General features: G+C 46.2%; 2 protein-coding genes across 5 annotated transcripts in view; one reads left to right on the forward strand and one right to left on the reverse strand.

Moving 5' to 3' along the window:
- LOC129712244 (transmembrane protease serine 4-like) overlaps window positions 1–22,991 on the reverse strand; it is a 50,197-nt gene that overhangs the window by 24,534 nt on the left and 2,672 nt on the right. The window contains exon 1 of one of the 4 annotated variants that reach the window (XM_055660520.1): window positions 22,225–22,243. The exons of 1 other annotated variant lie outside the window; for it this stretch is intronic. Coding sequence is in view for 2 of the 3 variants with exons in the window: in XM_055660516.1 (XP_055516491.1) it covers window positions 13,176–13,229 (54 nt within the window). In the remaining variant the exon portion in view is untranslated. Of the gene's footprint in view, window positions 1–13,175; window positions 13,245–19,431; window positions 19,645–22,224; window positions 22,244–22,991 lie in introns of those variants that run through there. 2 more of the 4 variants (XM_055660518.1, XM_055660516.1) reach the window with 2 other exon arrangements.
- LOC129712248 (FXYD domain-containing ion transport regulator 6-like) overlaps window positions 16,880–22,991 on the forward strand; it is a 171,498-nt gene continuing 165,386 nt past the window's right edge. The window contains exon 1 of the mRNA XM_055660526.1: window positions 16,880–16,896. The gene's annotated coding sequence lies outside the window, so the exon portion shown is untranslated. The remainder of the gene's footprint in view (window positions 16,897–22,991) is intronic.

The raw sequence follows: 22,991 nt of genomic DNA on the forward strand, positions 1-22,991 counted from the left end.
ACAGACAGAGACAGACAGAGACAGAGACAGACAGAGACAGACAGACAGAGACAGACAGAGAGAGACAGAGAGAGAGAGAGATTACCTTGGCCATCATTTCCTGTTGTCGCTTCTTCCATTCTAGAATGAGAGCATTACACTTGTGGCAGCGAATGCCTCTGTTGTATCCCTTTGGAAGCTCATTAGGTTTCAACACACCACACGAGCACAGACGTACTGCCTTCAGCGAGTCCATTGGCAGACTCTACTTCAGACTTCCTCACCGACTCCAAGATCAACATTAGTGAGACTGATGCTAAAGACCAGCGAATCACTTCATCACCAATTTGTAAATGCCGTTAAACCCGTTTCCCACTTCTTTTACTGGGGAAACTATCATCTTGAACTAAATTAGGTCATTTGTAACATATTTTAGCTTGCATATTATTATGCACAGAACCTCCTTGAATAAATCAGACACACCTTATATGTTACCCTAGTAAAGATCTGCATACTTTGTGCATAACCAAGATACGGGAATAACAATAACCCGGACTTGACTCTGTGGCCCTTTATTCTCCAGTGGGACCCTAGCCCCACATGGGAATGCTGGTTCTGAATGAAAGATGACTATCTCCATAATTTCACGATATTCTCATGATTTCTCCCCATCCACTACATCCCTTTGTCAGATTTTGTCGGTGACATTAATACAACTCCTCCCATGCTTAAAGTCCTCAATTATCATTCTAAATTTATTCTTAATCCACTTGAAAGCAATTGCCATTTGCAAGTATATGATTAGTGCTCATTCCAAACAACGACTTTGTTGTAGGTCTCCATACCAACATTGCCTTTGGTCACAACGCCAACTCACAGAAACAGGCCGTTCAGAATGTTAAGTTTCCTCAGACAACCAATATCACCATGGGGTGATTTCCTATCATCAAGGTCACGGCCAGTTTATTGACACGTGTACCAATTAAGGTACAGTGAAATTCAAATGACCATACAGCCATACTAAACACAACCATATTCACAGACCCTGCTCACACCAGATGATGTCTGGATATCGATCTGCCTTCTCAATAATTTCTGCACTTTGGCCTCCATTATCTTGAGGTAGATAACTACACAGGTTCATTGCAGGTGAGAAAAGATCTCAGTCCTAAATGGTCTTGTACCATATCTTGAAACCTTCTTATTTTAGACCCTCTGCCAAGGAGAGTAACCCGTCCCACATCCGTTCTGCCGATCTCCGACACAATGTCACAAGTGCCATGTGAACTGTGCAGCTCTTGGCAAGGGGAGAGGTACACAACACAAGCCAGCCGCACATCATGGCCAAGGAATCAGTGGCAACTTGGCTTATGGTGTCCATGCCATTCAGGAGAGTTACCCAACATAATCCCACCTTCCAGCATTAATCTGTAGCCTTGCCAGTCTCAACTCTTGAAGTATACATTCACACGAGAACACAAGGAAACACGAACAGGAGTAGATTATCCCGTCCAAGCCTATCTCACCATTCAATAGGATAATGGTTGATCTAGTCAATCCTGAAGTCTACAGCAATTCCACAATGCCCATGCACCTACCAAACATTTATCAGTCCCAGTTAAAATTCCACCAGAATCTTGCCTGTCCAATTGTTGGGTGGAGAATTCCAGAGAGATTCACCACCATGACAAGAAACTCCAACACACCCCAGGTTTAAAGTGGCTGCCCCTTCATTTTGCCACTAGGTCTCCCAGTTCCATGTCAATCCACTAGTAGAAACATCAACGTCCACTGTAATGTTCCCGACTTATGGACAGCCCATAAACATAGACTGATACAGCACGGAAACAGGCCCTTCAGCCCAACACCCACCAATGTGTCCCTGCTAAACCAGTCCCACCTGCCTGAATTTGGCCCATGTCACTCTAAACCTATCCTATCCATGTACCTGTATAAATGTTTCTTAAACATTGTGATAGTCCCCAGCCTCAACTGCCTCCTCTGGCAACTCGTTCCATACATCCACCACCACTTGCATGAAAATGTTACCCCTCAGGTTCCTATTAAATCTTTCCCCTGCCCCCTCAACTTAAACCTATGTTCTCTGGTTCTCGATTCCCCTACTCTGGCCAAGAGACTCTGTGAGTCTACCCAATCTATTCCTCTCATGATATTGTACACCTCTAGCAGATCACCCCTCATCCTCCTGCACTTCATGGATTAGTCCCAGCTTACTCAACCTCTCCCTATAGCTCAGATCCTCAAATCCTGGCAACAATCTTGTAAATCTTCTTTGCACCCATCCCAGCTTGACAGCATCTTTCTTATAACATGGGGCCTGGAACTCAACACAATATTCTACATGTAGCCTCACCAACATCTTCTATCACTGATCATGACCTCCTAACGTCTACCTTCAATATTCTGATGAATGATCATTTGGAAAGCCAGTGGGATGGGTGGGTTCGCTGGCTGCTCCAGGACCACTCATTCACACTCACTAACAGCCACTCTTCCTGGACCCTCTCACTCTCCCAGCTCACCCACCACTGTACATTCCCAACTTGGGAACCGTTCGCAGGAATAACCTTGGTACAACCTGTATTTGAATAAGATCGCCCCCCCCCCCCCCCCTCACTCTACCAAATCCCAAAGAGCTCTCATCCTTCTCACTGTTTGTGGTCACTCAATCCTCTTCTCCCAGGTTTGGTCAAGTGCATAGAAACATAGAAATTAGGTGCAGGAGTAGGCCATTCGGCCCTTTGAGCCTGCACCGCCATTCAATATGATCATGGCTGATCATCCAACTCAGTATCCCGTACCTGCCTTCTCTCCATACCCCCTGATCCCCTTAGCCACAGGGCCACATCTAACTCCCTCTTAAATATAGCCAATGAACTGGCCTCAACTACCCTCTGTGGCAGAGAGTTCCAGAGATTCACCCCTCTCTGTGTGAAAAAAGTTCTTCTCATCTCAGTTTTAAAGGATTTCCCCCTTATCCTTAAGCCGTGACCCCTTTGGGCATCTTCAGCACATCCATTTGCAGAAAAAGTGGGTCAAAGCTCAGCAACACCCTTCTCTGCAATAACATCTTCTCTATTTTTAAACTCCAGCCCCTCAGCAATAAAGGCAATTGAACCATTTCTATAGAATTAATTCCTGTCCCAGCCCACTAACCATTCATTTTCTCATGTATGAAACCACCCACATCTGTCAGTGGAGAAACTTGGATGTAGTTTAAACACTGGCCATTTCTGCCTCTGGCAGCCTGTTAATGAGCTGCTCCCAAACACACAATGCGTGAAAACAATGTTCCGATTCCTTATAACCATACACCAATTATTTTAAACCTCTGCCCCTTGGTTTTGAGCGAAACTATATTTGGGCCAACAGTTAAATCCCCCCTCACCGTCCCATGTAGCAAAAACAACCCCATTCTATGCAGAAGATGCCCAAAACAGCACCTGCCGTTCCTCGTTTCACCCCCAATACCTTGCAATAGACTTGAGATACAGCACAAAACTGGCCCTTCGGCCCACCAAGTCCGTGCCGACCAGCGATCACCCGTATACCAACACCATCCTAAACATTGGGGACCATTTACAATGTTCACCAAAGCCAATTAACCTACAAACCCACACGTCTTTGGAGTGTGGAAGGAAACCGGAGCTCCTGGAGAAAACCCACGTGGTCATGGGGAGAACATACAAACTCCGTACAGACAGCACCCGTAGTCAGAATCAAACCCGGATGTCTGGCGCTGTGAGGCAGCAACTCTACCGCTGTGCCGCCATGCCGCCTCGATAATATTTTCCCAAAACGGGAAAGTTCCCGGAGAAACTCACGGATCAGGCACAATGTGTGGAGGGGAGTGGTCAGGCAGTTACACCTGGAAGTCCAGGTGAATGGCCAACTGTCCATTCCCACAACGGATGCTGCCTGGTCTGCCGAGCTCCCCCAGTAACTTCTCCTTTGACCCAGATTCCATAATCTTGTTTTCAAAGAAATACAAAGAATTCAAATTTGCATTTCCAGGCACTCCCGACTTTCACAAAGGTTACATGCCGTGAATGTTTAAGGAAGGCAGATTTTACATGTCAGCATCACCATCTCCATCCCGTGCCCGAAATAACTCGCTGAGTCTATTCTCTCTCTCAGCGGAGTCCAGGGCACTCTCTCTGACCCGCGGCCTACTGGGTAAGCACAGGTGTCATTGCCAGCTCCTTTCCAATGTAAATGAGTGATCACAATGTTGGAGAAATTACAAACGGCATTGATGACACAAGGTGTGTAGGAAGGAACTGCAGATGCTGGTTTAAACCAGGGTTAGACACAAAGCGCTGGAGTAACTCAGCGGGACAGCCAGCATCTCTGGAGAGAAGGAATGGACTGGAGAAGGGTCTCAACCCGAAACGTCACCCATTCATTCTCCCCAGAGATGCTGCATGTCCCACTGAGTTACTCCAGCATTCTGTATCTATCTTGATTACACTGGGGACTGAGCTCGGAGTTGTTTATGTAAGTGTGAGTGGACACTTGTCACCTATTGTACAAGGTGGGAATGGCTGTGTACATGGGCTGATTCACTCGATGTACAAACATTCACTTCCAATATTATGTTTAGGGTGATGATTATCACGGGGACCAGGTAAAGCTTTGCTTTGTATGTTATCCAGATCAGATAATACGATATGTAAATAGTATAGTATATGTCAAACTGGAGAACAATAGACAGAGCAAAGGGTGCAGAATATAGTTCTCAATGTTGTCGCCCATCAGTTCCACAGACAACGTCCAATGTCCACAATCAGGTAGATGTGAATCGGGCAGTAACTAATGGAAGGGCTGTTCCCAAGTCTGGTGATGCGCCACCTTGTGTGTCAACATGGGATTTATTTTCCCCCCGATCACATATCAGTGATATGTTTTTACACAGGGTCCAGTCCCTCAGTGTCCAGTGACACTAACACCATTCTGTGACCATACACTGTGTAAGTACAACCCATCCTGACCAGAGCCTCAACATCTCTCATCAACCAGAGTTCCCCAAACTTGCCAGTCTCTCCCTTCACCCAGACGGGAACACACTGGCCACATACTCGTGCTATCCCACTTCTGAAAGTCTCCCACTTGCCAGAAGTTCCCTTTTCTGCAAACAGGCTGCCCCAGTCGATGTTGTTGGTTCACATGCTTGATCAATGGTGTTTTAACATTAATGTTTTATTATTATTAATGTTTAGTGTTTTCTGAGCCATTCGTAACTGTCACTGCATGTCATGTTGTTACTTGTGGGCGGAGCACCAAGGCAAATTCCTTGTATGTGAATACTTGGCCAATAAACTGACTAGTGCAAAAACTCAGCCATGCTGCAATTTAGGACCGTACCTTGTGGGCCATTCCTATCCTTGTGTCTAACTACCTTAAAACCTACAGAATTATGGTCACTGGTCAAGGTAGTCCCTCATCGACACATCCCACCTCATTCCCCAGGAGGAGATCCAGTGTTGCTCCCACTCTATTCGAGTCCTCTATATATGACTGATTCAATGATTCTATATTGTCACGTACCTAGCTACAGTGAAATGGTTCGGTTTGCGTTCAACCTGGTAAAATTATGTAGCAGTCTTCAATATCCAAGAAAGGAGTGAGAGAGAAAACGGGGAATTATAGACCAGTTAGCCTGACTTTGGTGGTGGGAAAGGTGCTGGAGTCAATTATTAAAGAGGTAATAAAGGGGCATTTGGTAGCAGTAAAAGGATTAGTCCAAGTCAACATGGATTTATGAAAGGGAAATCATGCTCGACTAATCTTCTGCAAATTTTTGAGGATGTGATAAGCAAAATGGATGAAGGGGTGCCAGTGGATGTAGTGTATCTAGACTTTCAGAAAGCCTTTGATAAGGTCCCGCATGGGAGACTGGTGACTAAAATTAGAGCACATGGTATTGGGGGTAGGGTGTTGACATGGATAGAAAATTGGTTGGCAGACCGGAAGCAAAGAGTAGGAGTGAACGGGTCCTTTTCAGAATGGCAGGTAGTGGCGAGTGGAGTGCCGCAAGGCTCGGTGTTGGGGCCGCAACTGTTTACCATATATATTAATGATTTGGAAGAGGGAATTAGGAGCAACACTAGTAGGTTTTCAGATGACACAAAGCTGGGTGGCAGTGTGAACTGTGAAGAGGATGTTAGGAGGTTGCAGGGTGACCTGGACAGGTTGAGTGAGTGGGCAGATGCGTGGCAGATGCAGTATAATATAGATAAATGCGAGGTTACCCACTTTGGCGGAAAAAACAAGGGGGCAGATTATTATCTCAATGGGGTTAGGTTAGGTAAGGGGGAGGTGCAGCGAGACCTGGGTGTCCTTGTACACCAGTCACTGAAAGTTGGCAGGTTACACAGAAAAGCTGGAGAAACTCAGCGGGTGCAGCAGCATCTATGGAGCGAAGGAAATAGGCAACGTTTCGGGCCGAAACCCTTCTTCAGACAGTAGCAGTCTGAAGAAGGGTTTCCGCTCGAAACGTTGCCTATTTCCTTCGCTCCATAGATGCTGCTGCACCCGCTGAGTTTCTCCAGCTTTTCTGTGTAACCTTCGATTCTCCAGCATCTGCAGTTCCCTCTTAAACACTGAAAGTTGGCATGCAGGTACAGCAGGCAGTGAAGATAGCTAATGGAATGTTGGCCTTCATAACAAGAGGATTTCAGTACAGGAGTAGAGAGCTTCTTCTGCAGTTGTATAGAGTTCTGGTGATAGCACATCTGGAGTATTGTGTACTGTTTTGGTCTCCTAATTTGAGGAAGGACATCCTTGTGATTGAGGCAGTGCAGCGTAGGTTCACGAGATTGATCCCTGGGATGGCCGGGACTGTCATGAGGAAAGATTGAAAAGACTAGGCTTGTATTTACTGGAGTTTAGAAGGATGAGGGGGAATGATTTTATAGAAACATATACAATTATAAAAGGACTGGTCAAGGTAGATGCAGGAAAAATGTTCCCAATGTTGGGCGAGTCCAGAACCAGGGGCCACAGTCTTAGAATAAATGGAGGCCATTTAAGACTGAGATGAGAAAAAACTTTTTCACCCAGAGAGTTGTGAATCAGTGGAATTCCCTGCCACAGAGGGCAGTGGAGGCCAAGTCACTAGATGGATTTAAGAGAGAGTTAGATAGAGCTCTAGGGGCTAGTGGAGTCAAGGGATATGGGGAGAAGGCAGGCACGGGGTTATTGATAGGGGATGATCAGCCATGATCACAATGAATGACGGTGCTGGCTCGAAGGGCCGAATGGCCTCCTCCTGCACCTATTGTCTATGTTTCTAACACAGTACACAGGTGGTGCCACCTATTGGTGATGGCTGTTATAAAAGTTCCCTGGACACATTCCTGCCGTGGTACATAGCAGCAGATGCAGCCCTTTCGTAGATATGTCTTCCCTGGCTAAAAAGACAGCCCTATGCTCCTCCGTACCATGCCTGTAGCATCGATACCTGCAATATCGGACTGCTAGACTGCCTTCCCTCAGCCCCGTTACTGTAACGGCTATAATATCACATTCCCCCCCAAGCCACTCCATTCCTGCGATCACTCAGCTAGCCAGCGCAGGAATAAATTACCATGATTGCAATGCTTCAGAAAACAACACTCGAGATTTAGTTTAGAGATACAGCGCAGAAACACACCCTTCGGCCCACCGAGCCCTCGCCAACCAGCGATCCCTGCACATTAACACTATCCTACACACACCAAGGACAATTTACATTTACACCAGGCCAATAAACCTACAAACCTGCACGTCTTTGGAGTGTGGGAGGAAACCGAGGATATTGGAGAAAACCTACCAGGTCACGGGGAGAACGTGCAAACTCCGTACAGACAGCACCCGTGGTCAGGATCGAACCCAGAACTCTGATGCTGCGAGGCAACAACTCTACCGCTGTGCCACCGTGCCCCCTTAACTTGAAAAAAATTAATTATCCGGCTGACTCACAGCCCATTACACTTTGATTCAATTCTATCAATTGTTCGTCCACATCACGATTTGATTTCTGCTCCCATATTTGGGAAACTTTCAAACCTTCTGCAGTATCTACAGACACAGTCGCTGGGTTGACTTACACTCCCTGTAGAACGATCGTCTATCTCAGAATGTTCCCTTGCACCTTAGCACCAGACCTCTACGTCAAACCTTGTTGCCTCGAAACATTTGAAAATCTACAATGGTCATCACCTAAATCATTTACAAAGGTTGAAGACAGAAGAGGGGAACCATCTTCCTTTCACATCAAACCGAGAAGTGAGCCATCACCGCAGGAATGAGCCAACACTGTGAATGAGGAAACGATGGTCCTTGCACACCTGTTCAACAATACACTCGAGACCTTGTCTAACCTCTTCCACATTCAATCTAGACCACTGGAATTAACTGGATCACTTTACAACCTTGCCACATAATCCATTGTAGATATTTGACCCAGGAAATATGCCAAAAAGGAAATGTTTGCAATGGTCATGTTTCACCAACTGTTGGATTATTGGGGAGGGCAGCTCTCCCAGACCACTATGTAATCACTCAAACACCCTCACATCAACTCTCTCCCCACACCCATGTACAGCTCTCCCTTCAAGCTTTCAATTAAAATGAACATGACCATTCAATCAAAAGACACAGAGTGCTGGAGTAACTCAGCGGGTCAGGCAGCATCTGTGGAGAACATGGATAGGTGACGTTTCACAGAGTGCTGGAGTAACTCAGTGGGTCGGGCAGCATCTGTGGAGAACATGGATAGGTGACGTTTCACAGAGTGCTGGAGTAACTCAGCGGGTCAGGCAGCATCTGTGGAGAACATGGATAGGTGACGTTTCACAGAGTGCTGGAGTAACTCAGTGGGTCAGGCAGCATCTGTGGAGAACATGGATAGGTGATGTTTCACAGAGTGCTGGAGTAACTCAGCGGGTCAGGCAGCATCTGTGGAGAACATGGATAGGTGACCTATGTTTTCTGGTTAATGAATCAACCTGCTACTGAATTTTGCAGCGGATTTTAATTCCATGGGCGTAATGTCAACAGAATAAGAGATTGTCGCTGAGCATAGTTACATTGTTCAGATTCACTGTCTGAATCAGGGTTTGTCCAAAACAATGGCCACAAGAGGAGGTTTTGCTGGTTTGGAATGATGTCAAACTGCATAGTTCCCAGAGTCGAACCTTCACTCTCTAACGCAGTCGAGAACAAAAGGCAAAACCGATAGTGAATATTTCTAGAATATCGTCTAATGTACAATTTGGAATTTGGAAAACCAGCTTGTAAATATTCTTGTGTGCTAACCAGTCATTGGAAAGATAATACATGATTACAATCGAGCCGTCCACGGTGTATAGATGCATGATAAAAGGCAATAATGAGCATGAGTGCAATGTAAACTATCCCATCTGCCCAACTATCATGTCTATATCCACCCAACCCTGCCCATGCACACACCTGTCTAAACGACTCTTCAATGTCACCATCGTTCCTGTTTCCAACCCACAACTACTGTGTGAAAACATGCCCAGCAAACCTCCTTGAAACTTTTCCCCCCTCACCTTAAACCTAAACCTCGAGTATTTGATAATTATACTCCAGGAAAAAAGGCTGACAATGTAACACTTTCATGGCTCTCAATTTCCCACACTTCCATCATCTCCCCTCAGTGTTTGATGCTTAGTAAACAATCCAAGTCTGTGCACCTCTCCCCATAGCTAGTGCTGTCCATCAATGACCCCACGGCTGCAGGTTCCGCAGCTACGGGCCAATGTAGGGACCAATATGTCAGCAACACATGGAATCTGCAACAGTTGTTGAGCGGCAAATAGAAAGGAACCAAGGCCACGTCCACAAATACACGGTGGCACAAGCAGGCGTGCGCAGGTCTTGGCTTCGATTCTGTGACCAGGTTTGTCAGCATGTAAACCAAACCAGGCAAGTGGGTGTAGAGGAGTCAAAATCTGCCAGAGACCCGGGTTCAATCCAGACTACGGGCGCTGTCTGTACGCTGTCTCCATGTGACCGCGTGGCTTTTCTCCGGGCGCTCCGGTTTCCTCCCACACTCCAAAGACGTGCGGGTTTGTAGGTTAATTAGCTTTGGCAAAAATTGTCCCGTGTGTGTGTGTGTGTGTATACAGGATAATGTTAATGTACTGGGTAATTGCTGGTCGGCATGGATTCGATGGGCCGAAGGGACTGTTTCCATGCTGTGTCTCTAAAGTCCACAGTCTAAAGAGAGGCAATTCAATACAGGAGCAGTAAGATGACAAAGGGCTGGCATACAGATGGGATAAGGAAGTCAGAGTGGGATTGTTAGTGTGCAAGGAGGAATGTGTGTGTCCGGGTTGTGGGGGGGGGGGGGGGATCACGGATTTCCCCTGCTGCTATGGTTTCCACACACAACTGGCACACTGGTGGGTTAATTAGAAACATAGACAATAGGTGCAAGAGGAGGCCATTCGGCCCTTCGAGCCTGCACCGCCATTCAATATGATCATGGCTGATCATCCAACTCAGTATCCTGTACCTGCCTTCTCTCCATACCCCCTGATCCCTTTAGCCACAAGGGCCACATCTAACTCCCTCTTAAATATAGCCAATGAACTGTGGCCTCAACTACCTTCTGTGGCAGAGAATTCCAGAGATTCACCACTCTGTGTGTGAAAAAAGTTTTACTCGGTCCGAAAAGATTTCCCCCTTATCCTTAAACTGTGACCCCTTGTTCTGGACTTCCCCAACATCGGGAACAATCTTCCTGCATCTAGCCTGTCCAACCCCTTAAGAATTTTGTACGTTTCTATAAGATCCCCCCCTCAATCTTCTAAATTCTAGCGAGTACAAGCCGAGTCTATCCAGTCTTTCTTCATAAGACAGTCCTGACATCCCAGGAATCAGTCTGGTTAGACAATCAAAATCATCCCTAATGCATTGGTGAGTGGTGGAGGGTCGGGGCAGCCACTGGGAGTGGACCAAACATGAAATGGAACTGATGTGGGGGGGGCATTGGATGGTCCATGTGGGCTTGGTGGGTTGGGAGCAGGACATCGATGTACGGTCTCCAACAATCAAGGAACACAAACATCGAAACATATCAGTTATGGGGACAGTCAATGGTCATTGGATGGTTAGCAGTCTGACAGGATCAGGGACCAAGAGAAGGGAAGGGATTGATGTGAACTGGGTAACTTGGAGAGGGCAAGAGAGCAGGTCAAATGGTAACTGGATGGCAGTTCAGCCTATGTCATGGGAAACTGGTCCGAACATTGACCCCAATGGGGTGGGATCTTTTTTAAAGATCCTTGCGTTCCATACACATGTTCGGGGCAACGGTAGAGGGTGGAGGAAGGGCAGATAGAGGGCGGAAGTAGATGATGGGATTAAATCTTGAGGAATACCAACCAGAAGAAGTAATGAATATCAATGCGGAGTCAACAAAATTAATTTCATACTTGTATAACAGTATTTTAAATATAGAATTGCCATCAACAGAGGCAATTAGAGAAGACTGGGAAAAAGAATTAATGATAAAAATCTCAAAAAAAACATGGGAAAAATATTTGATACATATACATAAATGTTCGATCAATGCTAGACATAACTTAATTCAGTTTAAAATATTACACTAGATTATATTATTCCAAAACTAGGTTGAATAAATTTTATCCAAAAATTTCTCCCATTTGTGATAAATGTCTTTCTCAAAATGCCAATATTACATTTGTCGCTTGTTCAAAACTTTATAAATTTTGGTGTGACATACTTGATATATTCTCAAAATTATTTAAGACAAAAATGGAACCTAATACAGAAATGATTATATGTGGAGTAAGTGGAGATGAGAACAAATTAAATACACACCAAAACTCATTTTTCAACTATGGGTTAATAACAGCAAAAAAACTTATACTTAAATTTTGGAAAAATGCTAATATACCAACATTTAAAATGTGGATCAGTAATATGCTGGACACAGCACATTTGGAAGAAATGAGACTCCTCCTAATAGACAAACAAGACCTATTCTTAAGGAGTTTGTCCCCATTTCAACAACTAAGTTACAGATAGGTTGAATAAGTTAGGTCTTTATTCTCTGGAGCGCAGAAGGTTGAGGGGGGACTTGATAGAGGTCTTTAAAATGATGAGAGGGATAGACAGAGTTGATGTGGACAAGCTTTTCCCTTTGAGAATAGGGAGGATTCAAACAAGAGGACATGACTTCAGAATTAAGGGACAGAAGTTTAGGGGTAATATGAGGGGGAACTTCTTTACTCAGAGAGTGGTAGCGGTGTGGAATGAGCTTCCAGTGGAAGTAGTGGAGGCAGGTTCATTGGTATCATTTAAAAATAAATTGGATAAGCATATGGATGAGAAGGGAATGGAGGGTTATGGTATGAGTGCAGGCAGGTGGGACTAAGGGGAAAAAAAATTTGTTCGGCACGGACTTGTAGGGCCGAGATGGCCTGTTTCCGTGCTGTAATTGTTATATGGTTATTTATTGATTTCTTGGATTCATGTGGTGACATAGTATCATGAACACCAACAGTTTCAGGTATGGGTGAAAGATGATTTAGAATATTTAAAAAAATCATCTCACTGTGGCGATGGAATCATCTCCCTCCTGCTCTCCTTCTTCACTTATTCCTTCTCTTTCACTTTTTCTTTATTGGTTTTTCACCCACGCTCACTAATCTATTCTTCACTTTTCACAACCTCTTTTTCTTCTCTCCTTTCTCACCTCTCTTTAAAAAAAAGGGAGTTGTACAGAGAATGTAATATGTTGACATCGTTTTTGTACCAATGCATTGTACTCACTTCTAATCAATTAAATATTTTTAAAAAAGCAGTCTGACAGGATCAGGGACCAAGAGAAGGGAAGGGATTGATGTGAACTGGGTAACTTGGAGAGGGCAGGAGAGCAGGTCAAATGGTAACTGGATGGCAGTTCAGCCTATGTCATGGGAAACTGGTCCGAACATTGACCCCAATGGGGTGGGATCTTTTATAAAGATCCTTGCGTTCCATACACATGTTCGGGGCAACGGTAGAGGGTGGAGGAAGGGCAGATAGAGGGCGCAGGAAGGGCAGATAGAGGGTGGAGGAAGGGCAGATAGAGGGTGGAGGAAGGGCAGATAGAGGGCAGAAGGAGATGACAGGATTAAATCTTGAGGAATACCAACCAGAGTTGACAACTGTATCCCAACTTTACAGTTCCTCCCATCCACTCCTCCCATTCACAGCGAGATCGTTGCCAGTAGCGAGTAATAGCGGACACTGGAAAATACCTTGGAGGCAGATGCAGGCACTGAGTGGAGGCTGGCAGACACAGGCACTATGTGGAGGCTGGCAGACGCAGGCACTGAGTGGAGGCTGGCAGACGCAGACACAGTGTGTAGGCTGGCAGACACAGGCACTGTGTGGAGGCTGGCAGACACAGGCACTGTGTGGAGGCTGGCAGACACAGGCACTGTGTGGAGGCTGGCAGACACAGGCACTGTGTGGAGGCTGGCAGACGCAGGCACTGAGTGGAGGCTGGCAGACGCAGACACAGTGTGTACTGGCAGACACAGGCACTATGTGGAGGCTGGCAGACACAGGCACTATGTGGAGGCTGGCAGACGCAGGCACTGTGTGGAGGCTGGCAGACGCAGGCACTGAATGGAGGCTGGCAGACACAGACACTGTGTGGAGGCTGACACAGACACAAGCACTGGGCAACAGGGAAGCAGCCAGACTCTGCAAAACTCTCTGACCAGATTAATTTTCCAGTATTTCCTCATCCACCTGTCCCACCCCCTCACCCCCATGTGATCTGAACATGCTTATCGTTTAACTCACAGCAGGTAATTATAGGCAGGATGTTTATTCACCATTCCATTTACATAGAGTAAACTAACACAAAGGGCAAACTGATTATTTCACTTAATTTGATAGCAGCTGTAGGTAAACAAGCAGCATCTCCCTCCAACCCCACACCCTGACTGCAGCAGCCCAGGATATTAGATCTTTCTGCAGCCAAAACATTGCTGCCTGGTCATTTTGCAAACTGTGTGATTGCCTGGGATTCCCCCCGGTCCCTGATTCCAGAAGGTTACCCGACCAGGAGATGAAGTGAGGGCCAATGGTACGAGTGACAGTAAATCGCAGGGGGACAGAGAAATAGGACAAATGACGTGGAGTGGGACTCAACGGGCCAATAGTCCTCCTGTGTGTTATGATAAAGATAAAAGCAACAATCACTTGAAGCCAGGCAGCTGAGCGGCGAATGGCTACTATCTATCACCACAGATTCTACTCTGGATGAAGGATGGAGAGGAAATGGAAGCAACAGAACTTGCCCAGTCTGAAGGAGAAACAAAAAAGGTGTGAATAATTTAGATGTATTCGTGAGAAGAGAGGAGAGCATGTAAAAAAAAATATATATAAAATGATTACGATCAAACTAATGGCCGTGGATACAAGATTAAATGCAAATGATTTGGATTTTGGATACATTTGCATTCCAGCCCCATCATAGATCATTGTGGTTCAGAAAACATCTTGGTTTGGGCCAGGCACATGTGTACAATGACACTGCCTCAAGACAGCTGGATGCATTTATGATGGATACTAATGAACCTGTTGGGTTGTAACAAAAGCAACACTTCATTCACAAATCACACTCAAAGGGAGAGTTCAGCTTTCACCAAAAACCCAACTCGATTGGATGCCCAAATGTCAACAACAGACTCCCAGAATCTCCAAGAGAAATCCCTCGAATACAGCAACAGGAAGGGTCTCAACCCGAATAGTCCCCCCTTCCTTCTCTCCAGAGACGCAGCCTGTCCCACTGAGTTACTCCAGCATTTTGTGTCTATCTTCGGTTTAAACCAGCATCTGCAGTTCCTTCCTACACAGGTGGGGGGGACTGCCAAGGCAGCAAGTTCAGGTGTTAGGTCGAGCACCTTACACTGAAGGTCAGGAGCAAAGATCTTATAGCAGAGCAAGATAGACTACTCCTGCTAAATGCAATGGACTGACGTGTAGTACGCTATGGAGGGGATCATGGGCATTTTCCACGCCCATTTTAGCAACCTGAGCCTACCTAACCCGACCCGACTCGCACTGTAATCAATGTTGCGGGGCAACAGTTTGTGTGGGTCAGATTCATAAATCTGTCAGTTCAAACTTCTTGTCAAGAATAAAATTTGATTCTGGTAATTGTCTTTTTTAATATTTTTTAAATAATTTCTTTTTAAATGGCTCACAAGCAGTGTTTAAGTTGATTTTGTAGTAACCTGAACCGACCCGACTCGCAGGGTGATTGACAGGGGGGGACTTTTTGTGCGTGATATAGGGTTAGATTCATAATTCTGTTAGTTCATAATTCTGTTGATTCTTGTTAAGGAATAAAATGTTTATAAACACACATACATGAAAATTATATAAATGTATATAACACACACAATTATATCTCTTCTAATCCAATAATGAACTTTATTTCAGACTAGACAAGGGACATTAAATAAGAAACATTGTAAATAAGAAACATTGTCTTGGGGCACTCTCTCTCCCCGCTGCCCCGGGCCCCACACTCTCTCTCCCCGCTGCCCCGCACTCTCTCCCCGCTGCCCCGGGCCCCGCACTCCTTCTCCTCGCTGCGGATCCAATCTTTGGCCGGAAGCAAGAAGGCGGGAGCAAGAAAGCGGAACAAGATGGCGGAGTCAGGTTGCTAAAATGTGTCCTATAATCACCCATGAATCCGCCCATGAGCGTACCTCACATTTGCGTGAGAGTAACCCATCTTCCTCTGCTATAAGATCTTTGGTCAGGGGTGTGTGACTGGGACCCAGGTTGTTTGGGCCTTTAAGGATTGTGCAGGAATTTGGGATTAATCTCCAGGATAGAGCTCCAATCAATGAATGTTTAATGTGGGCGGTGATGGAGGGGAGAGGGGAAGAAGAAAATAAAAATCGGAGGAAATTAAACAAAATTATACTTTTTGCTTTTGAACACCAGTTAAATGGTTAGATGATCAAATGGGACGTGATGGTAGATACGTGAAGGATGAACAGTGCCAGGAGTGTGGAGGAGGAATAAGTGGCAGAGAAAACAAGCGATGAAATAAATCTCCACGGACATTTGGCAAAAATCGGTGCAGATTGCCAGGAACTCGGGGACTTGGCAGACAATTATATTGTTGCATATTTACACCAGCCCAGTCCAGCACAGGCTCACATCTCCCCACCATCAAAAACATTGACACAAGGCGCTGCCTCAAGAGATGACATCTATCAAAGACCCCCACTATTGGGCCATGCCCACTTCTCACTGCTACAATCGGGCAGAAGTTACAGAGGCCTGAAGTCCCACATCAGCAGATCCAGGAACAGATACCAGGTTCTTGAATCAACCTGCAGGGCCCTGATCCCACCACAACAACAGAGCACCATGGACCAACTCTTGATACCACAAACAGCACCATGCTGTATCACTCAATGACTTGATCCAATTGCATTGGCATCTCTAAGTAGCAGTGAACACTGCCATATCATGGCCAGACTTCCACCAACCCATCCCCCACCATCAACACCATGTTCCTCCATCAGATGGTGACATCAATCACCAAGGAACTCCACCAGCCAGACCAGACCAGACCAGACCAGGCTTCCTTCTCACTGCTACCATCGGATGTATAGAGCGCTGAAGACCAACAGCAGCAGCTTCAGGAACAACTACTAGATTATGATCCATGATCAATATCACATTGGTCATCTTCAGTCACGCTAGTTGAAGGATTAATATCAGCACCCAGAGTTGTTGCCAGTGGTGACCAGTATACAGGGAGGATTGTCCAGGAGTGTCACAGTGGCCTTGATGGCAGGACATGTCCCGGTTCAGTACGCAGCGAGGAGTGAGGAGTGGAGGGGAGAGGAGAGGAGAGGAGAGGAGAGGGGACCGGGGTCTGGCCCAGCGCGACCTTGAGATCGGCTGCAGGAGTATAGAAACATAGAAACATAGAAAATAGGTGCAGGAGTAGGCCATTCGGCCCTTCGAGCCTGCACCACCATTCAATATGATCATGGCTGATCATCCAACTCAGTATCCCGTACCTGCCTTCTCTCCATACCCCCTGATCCCTTTAGCCACAAGGGCCACATCTCACTCCCTCTTAAATATAGCCAATGAACTGGCCTCAACTACCTTCTGTGGCAGAGAATTCCAGAGATTCACCACTCTCTGTGTGAAAAATGTTTTTCTCATCTCGGTCCTAAAGGATTTCCCCTCTATCCTTAAACTGTGACCCATTGTCCTCGACTACCCCAACATCGGGAACAATCTTCCTGCATCTAGCCTGTCCAACCCCTTAAGAATTTTGTAAGTTTCTATAAGATCCCCCCCCCCCCCCCAATCTCCTAAATTCTAGAGAGTACAAACCGAGTCTATCCAGTCTTTCTTCATATGAAAGTCCTGACATCCCAGGAATCAGTCTGGTGAACCTTCTCTGCACTCCCTCTATGGCAAGAATGTCCTTCCTCACATTGGGAGACCAAAACTGTACGCAATACTCCAGGTGTGGTCTCACCAAGACCCTGTACAACTGCAGTAGAACCTCCCTGCTCCTGTCCTCAAATCCTTTTGCTAGGATCCCACCCCCCAGGGCACAAAGGTGGACAGGAGAGGAGGACGTGGGTTCACTGGCCAACCCACACGACCAAGGAAGGCGACAGCTGCAGGCCCTGCAACAGCCTGGGGCTCGCCTGGGTCGGGCACCGCTCATAACAACTAGAGCACGGACTGGACTTGGAACATGGCACCTCTTCCATGCAGGATCGGTAGATCATTGCTGTACAGTTTGCTAATCAGGGCTTGTGTGTATGGACTTTGCACATGGCAATAAAGCAGCAATGGAAGTGTCCTTCATTGCCTATGAAGGTGCCATTGAGTTGCAAATCCATCTCACTTCATAGCGGAGAATATTCAGCTACAACGGGACCAAAATGGCTTTCAGGAAATGCAGAACATCTTTGACTAAAAATAAGGATCAGGAGATGTGATTTTAGAGACACTGTGCGTGTGAGCAGCCCTTTAAAGACAGTAATCCTTGGTGAAGGAAATACGGCATACCTTGGTGCACAATACGTAACAGCATGCCATAACCTGAGAGACAGCGAATGACCAACATGCACATGTGCACGCACACACTAATTGACATTAGAAATAAGAAATTGATATTGAATTGCTAAACTTGCTATTCTGTTATACTGCAAGAACGTATAGCAATCAATAAAGGGCTAATGGTCAATTGCGAGTATATGTACAGGGACATATCTATCCATCCACTATATACTTGTATTTATATTTATGCATTTTAAATATGTATGTTACGTTTTATACTTTGGCAATATAACGATGTATGATATCATGCCTATAAAAAATTTTAAATTGAAAAAAAAAAATTGAATAGAGTCCCCTCCCGTGCACTCTGCTGCCTCCTGCTCTAACACCTTGACTTGCCCCCCATCCGTGCACTCTGCTGCCTCCCCAATCCCCTCTCCTGGCCTTTGTTGATGGGTGTTGTCTGAGCAGCAAATCTTTCCCCGACCAGAACCACAACATCAGGCTGCCGTTGCTGGCAGGCAGTTGCTGCTGTATTTACACTGTACACCAACCAGCCACGACTCTGCCTGCGAGACACATCTCAGGGTTAGGCCTGGACAGTCTAACCCTATCCCATCACACTGACGGGGGTGCAGTGGAGTAAACAGAACTACACGGGGCTGCTCCTCTTGGTCGCTGTGTCTGTGATAAGGGGCAAGACATTTAGAAGGGAGATGAGGAAAAAGCGGCAGGTGTTGCATCTTCTGCAACTGCAGAGGAAGGTACCTGGGGAGACCAGGGGTGGTGGGAAGGGACGAGTTAACCAGGGAGTTGCGGAGGGAACGGTCTCTGCAGAAGGCGGAAATGAGTGGAGATGGGAATATGCGTCTAGTGGGGTGGGGTGGAAGGTGAGGACCAGGGGGAGGGTGAGCGAGGAGACACGAGTGAGGGCCTCATCTATGATGGGAGAGGGGAATGTGGACATCTCGGACACACACAAGCACTGCCCCCACCCCCAAGGTGAGCACGGTCTATTGCTCAGGTGCCTGGACCCACACCTGGGGTGGAGACACACAGACAAGTTACAGGTTCAAAATGAAACTAGACGGGCTCATTATTTAGAACAAACTGCCGCAGAACAAATGGCGAGGGGGTGAACCAGGAGACATGGGGAATATATCAACGTTTACAGCTAAAACTAATGCAAAGCAATCTCTAACCTCATCTTGCGCGGCAAACAGCGAAACAAAACGCAGGCGCGAACTGCCATGGTGTCAAGTTTCAACTCAATTTACACAATGCACACAAAAGGCATTTTAACTGTTGCAGAGAGACAAGGACAAAGTTCCCCATTACCTTTCGAGACTTTTTAACCATGGTTGCGAGCGACTGCAGACAGGTTTGCCGCCGTGTGTGAAGCAGGAAGTGCTGGACGAAACTGCAGCACAAGTTGCAGGTGAGATCACAGTGTTATGGGGAAAGCCCAGGTGAGTGGGACTATAATGCAGTGACTTGACAGTGTTCCAGCCCTGGCCCCACCCCTCCAGCACAAAGTACAGGAGCCTACAGGTAGAGGCATCTTATAAATAGACCAGTGACTCACATCTAAGTTGTGTCTGATGTAGATGATCATTTTGGTTTCACACTCCCACTTGTTTCAGATTAATGGGCGGCGCAGCGGGTAGAGCTGCTGCCTCACAGCACCCGAGACCCAGGTTCGATCTGATCTCCAGTGCTGGCTGTGTGGAGTTTGCATGTCTTCCATGTGACTGCGTGGGTTTCCTCCACAGCCCAAACACGTGCAGGGGTTGTAGGTTCATTGGCCCTCTGTAAATAGGCCCTAGTGTGTAGGGAGTGGATGAGAAAGTGGGATAACAAGGAACTAGTGTGTGGGTGATCCTGGACTTGGTGGGCCGAAGGGCCTGTTTCTATGAGGTATCTCTAAACTAAGCTACAATTTGTGCATATAATTAGTCATAGAATTGGTAGCCAAAGCTGCAGAAAGAATGCATTTAAGTCAAGACAAAACCATATGTGAGGCAAGCTGTTGTTCTGTATGTCCCATCATTCCAGTATCCCCCTCCCTGACTCTCTGAAGAAGGGTCTCCACCTGAAACGTCACCTATTCTTAATATTTAAGAGGGAATTAGATGTGGCCCTTGTGGCTAAAGAGATCAGGGGGTATGGAGAGAAGGCAGGTACGGGATACTGAGTTGGATGATCAGCCATGATCATATTGAATGGCGGTGCAGGCTCGAAGGGCCGAATGGCCTACTCCTGCACCTATTTTCTATGTTTCTATGTTTCTATTCCTTTTCTCCACAGATGCTGCCTGCGTGGTTGAGTTACTCCAGCATGTTGTGTCTATTGTTATTATAATAAACTCATCACCCGGCATGACACCAGGAACTAGGTTTTTTATTTAAAAGGTGGGAGAATTTGTAATGTGGAGACTGGAACAAGACAGGTTTCCCCGTAACCCAGGGAGACAGACCACACAACAACATCTGGTAGTTGTCCCTGCTTCCTTCACTGTGTTGTGGTCAATAACATTCACCTCAACGCACACGTGACAACTGTGCTGCCTGCCACCACATCTACATTCATCACCAAGACATCATGGAATGTGTTAAGGCTTTGGAATCATTTCCATTCACCAACCTTCCTGAATGCTGATAAACTCAGATGTTCTCCCTCAAGCAGTTCTTGGATGATGATGTACTCAAGAGAGAGTTGGATATTGCTCTTAGGGCTAACAGAATGGAGGAACGGGGTACTGATTCTGGAAGATCAGCCATGATCATATTGAATGGCGGTGCTGGCTCGAAGGACCAAATGGCCTACTCCTGCACCTATTGTCTATGTTTCTATGATGGGTGAAGAAAAGGATGGCACAACCTCACGCAGGGCTGCATTAAAGTGTCATAGGAGTGGTCCTGTGTTTATAAAGAGTGTTCAGAAGGAACTTTGGCCATTAGAGCTGCAGAAGGTATTGATCATCTGACCACAGGGGAAGTGACTGCTCTAAGTGACTGCCCAGGGAAATTATGCTTAAAATCACCTAGAATTAAATAGAATGGTATTGGCGAGTTACATGCTCACCAAGGAATATCAGATTAGTGTCTGTAAGGACAAGACATAAAGGAAGAAATAACATGAAAAAAATGGCAAATTATGGAAATCTGAAATAGTTTAGTTTATTGTCCCGTGTACCGAGGTTCAGTGAAAGGCTTTATTTGTTGCGTGATGTCCAGTCAGTGGAAAGACTATACATGATTACAATCAAGCCGTCTACAGTGTAAATATACAGGATAAAGGGAATAATGTTTAGTATAAGTTAAAGTCCAGATTGAAGATAGTCCGAGGGTCTCCAATGAGGTAGATAGTAGTTCAGGACCAATCTCTAGTTGGTGGTAGGATGGTTCAGTTGCCTGATAACAACTGGGAAGAAACTGTCCCTGAATCTGGAGGTGTGCGTTTCCACACTTCTGTACCTCTTGCACGATGGGAGAGGGGAGAAGAGGGAGTGACTGGGGTGAGACTGGTCCTTGGTTATGTTGGTGGCCTTGCTGAGACAGCATGAGGTGTAGATGGAGTCAATGGAAGAGAGATTGGTTGGTGTGATGGTCTGGGCTGCGTCCACAATCTCTGCAATTTATTGCGGTCTGGTACTGAGCTGTTCCCAAACCGTGCTGTGATGCCACCCGATCGGAATCTGTAGAAGTTGGTGAGGGATGTTGGGGACTTGCCGAACTTACTAAACCTTCTAAAGAAGTATAGGCATTGGTGTGTTTTCTTGGTCATTGTTTCGATATGGCTGGTCAAGGATAAGTTGCTGGTGATATTTACACTGAGGAACTTGTAGCTTTCTACCAGTAGAATAGGAACTGGCAGAAACCTTCATCAGGTCAGGAAGCAGCTGTGGAGTAAAACAGAATAACCACTCTGATCCAAATCTCTTCCACAGAGTGTCAGAGCTGAGCCATTATCTTCCTCACTCCACCGACGTTGCTGAACCAGCTGAGGGTCTCCTGTGTTTATTGAAGGAATACCAAGTGGGGCTGTTTTATGGGCATTGGACAGGCTGACCCCAGTAGTGGACACATTCAGGAGTTATTACAGAGGGGAGGGGAGGGGAGGTTCACCTACCTATTTAAAGATGCTGACACTCCCGACAGGCACCTTATCCAAGATGCCTCAGGAAACCAAGACCTCATCTGTCCTTTCCCGTGGATGCATGAATGTGATTACAGCAGAGCGGTTGACTGGTGCGCTGGGCTATATACCCGGCACACTGTTCCAACAATTGAAGATTGGACCATTAGTCAGCAAATGGGCTGCTAGGTTTCCAATATTACAACTGTAACCGGACTCCTAGGCGACATAATTGGGTGGAAAACACGAGGGATATCATGTGATTACAAACACTTCATCTTGGTCAATACAACCTCCTGATTCAGTCAAGGAAGCTAGTAAAAAAATAACACAGAAACTCAGCTTCCTCAATCATTCACTGCATTAGAGACACAGACTGGGAAATTGCAGTTGAATTTAGTTTAGAGATACAGCACAGAAACAGGCCCATCGGCCCACCAAGTCCATGCTGGCCAGCGATCCCTGTACACTAGCGCTATCCTACACACCAGGGACAATTTTACAATTTTTACCGAAGCCAATTAACGTACAAATCTGTAGGTCTTTAAATGTGGGAGGAAACTAGAGCACCTGGAGAAAACCCTTGCATGTCACGGGGAGAACATACAAACTCCGTACAGACAGCACCCGTAGTCAGGATCGAACCTGGGTCTCTGGCGCTGTGAGGCAGCAACTCTACCGCTGCCCCAGTGTTGTTCTCAGAGTGAGCAGGGCCTCTCAGTGACATGGAGACACAGGTTATAGTGCTGGAGTAAGTCAGC

This window comes from Leucoraja erinacea, chromosome 32, assembly GCF_028641065.1.
Source record: "Leucoraja erinacea ecotype New England chromosome 32, Leri_hhj_1, whole genome shotgun sequence".
Taxonomy (NCBI): domain Eukaryota; kingdom Metazoa; phylum Chordata; class Chondrichthyes; order Rajiformes; family Rajidae; genus Leucoraja; species Leucoraja erinaceus.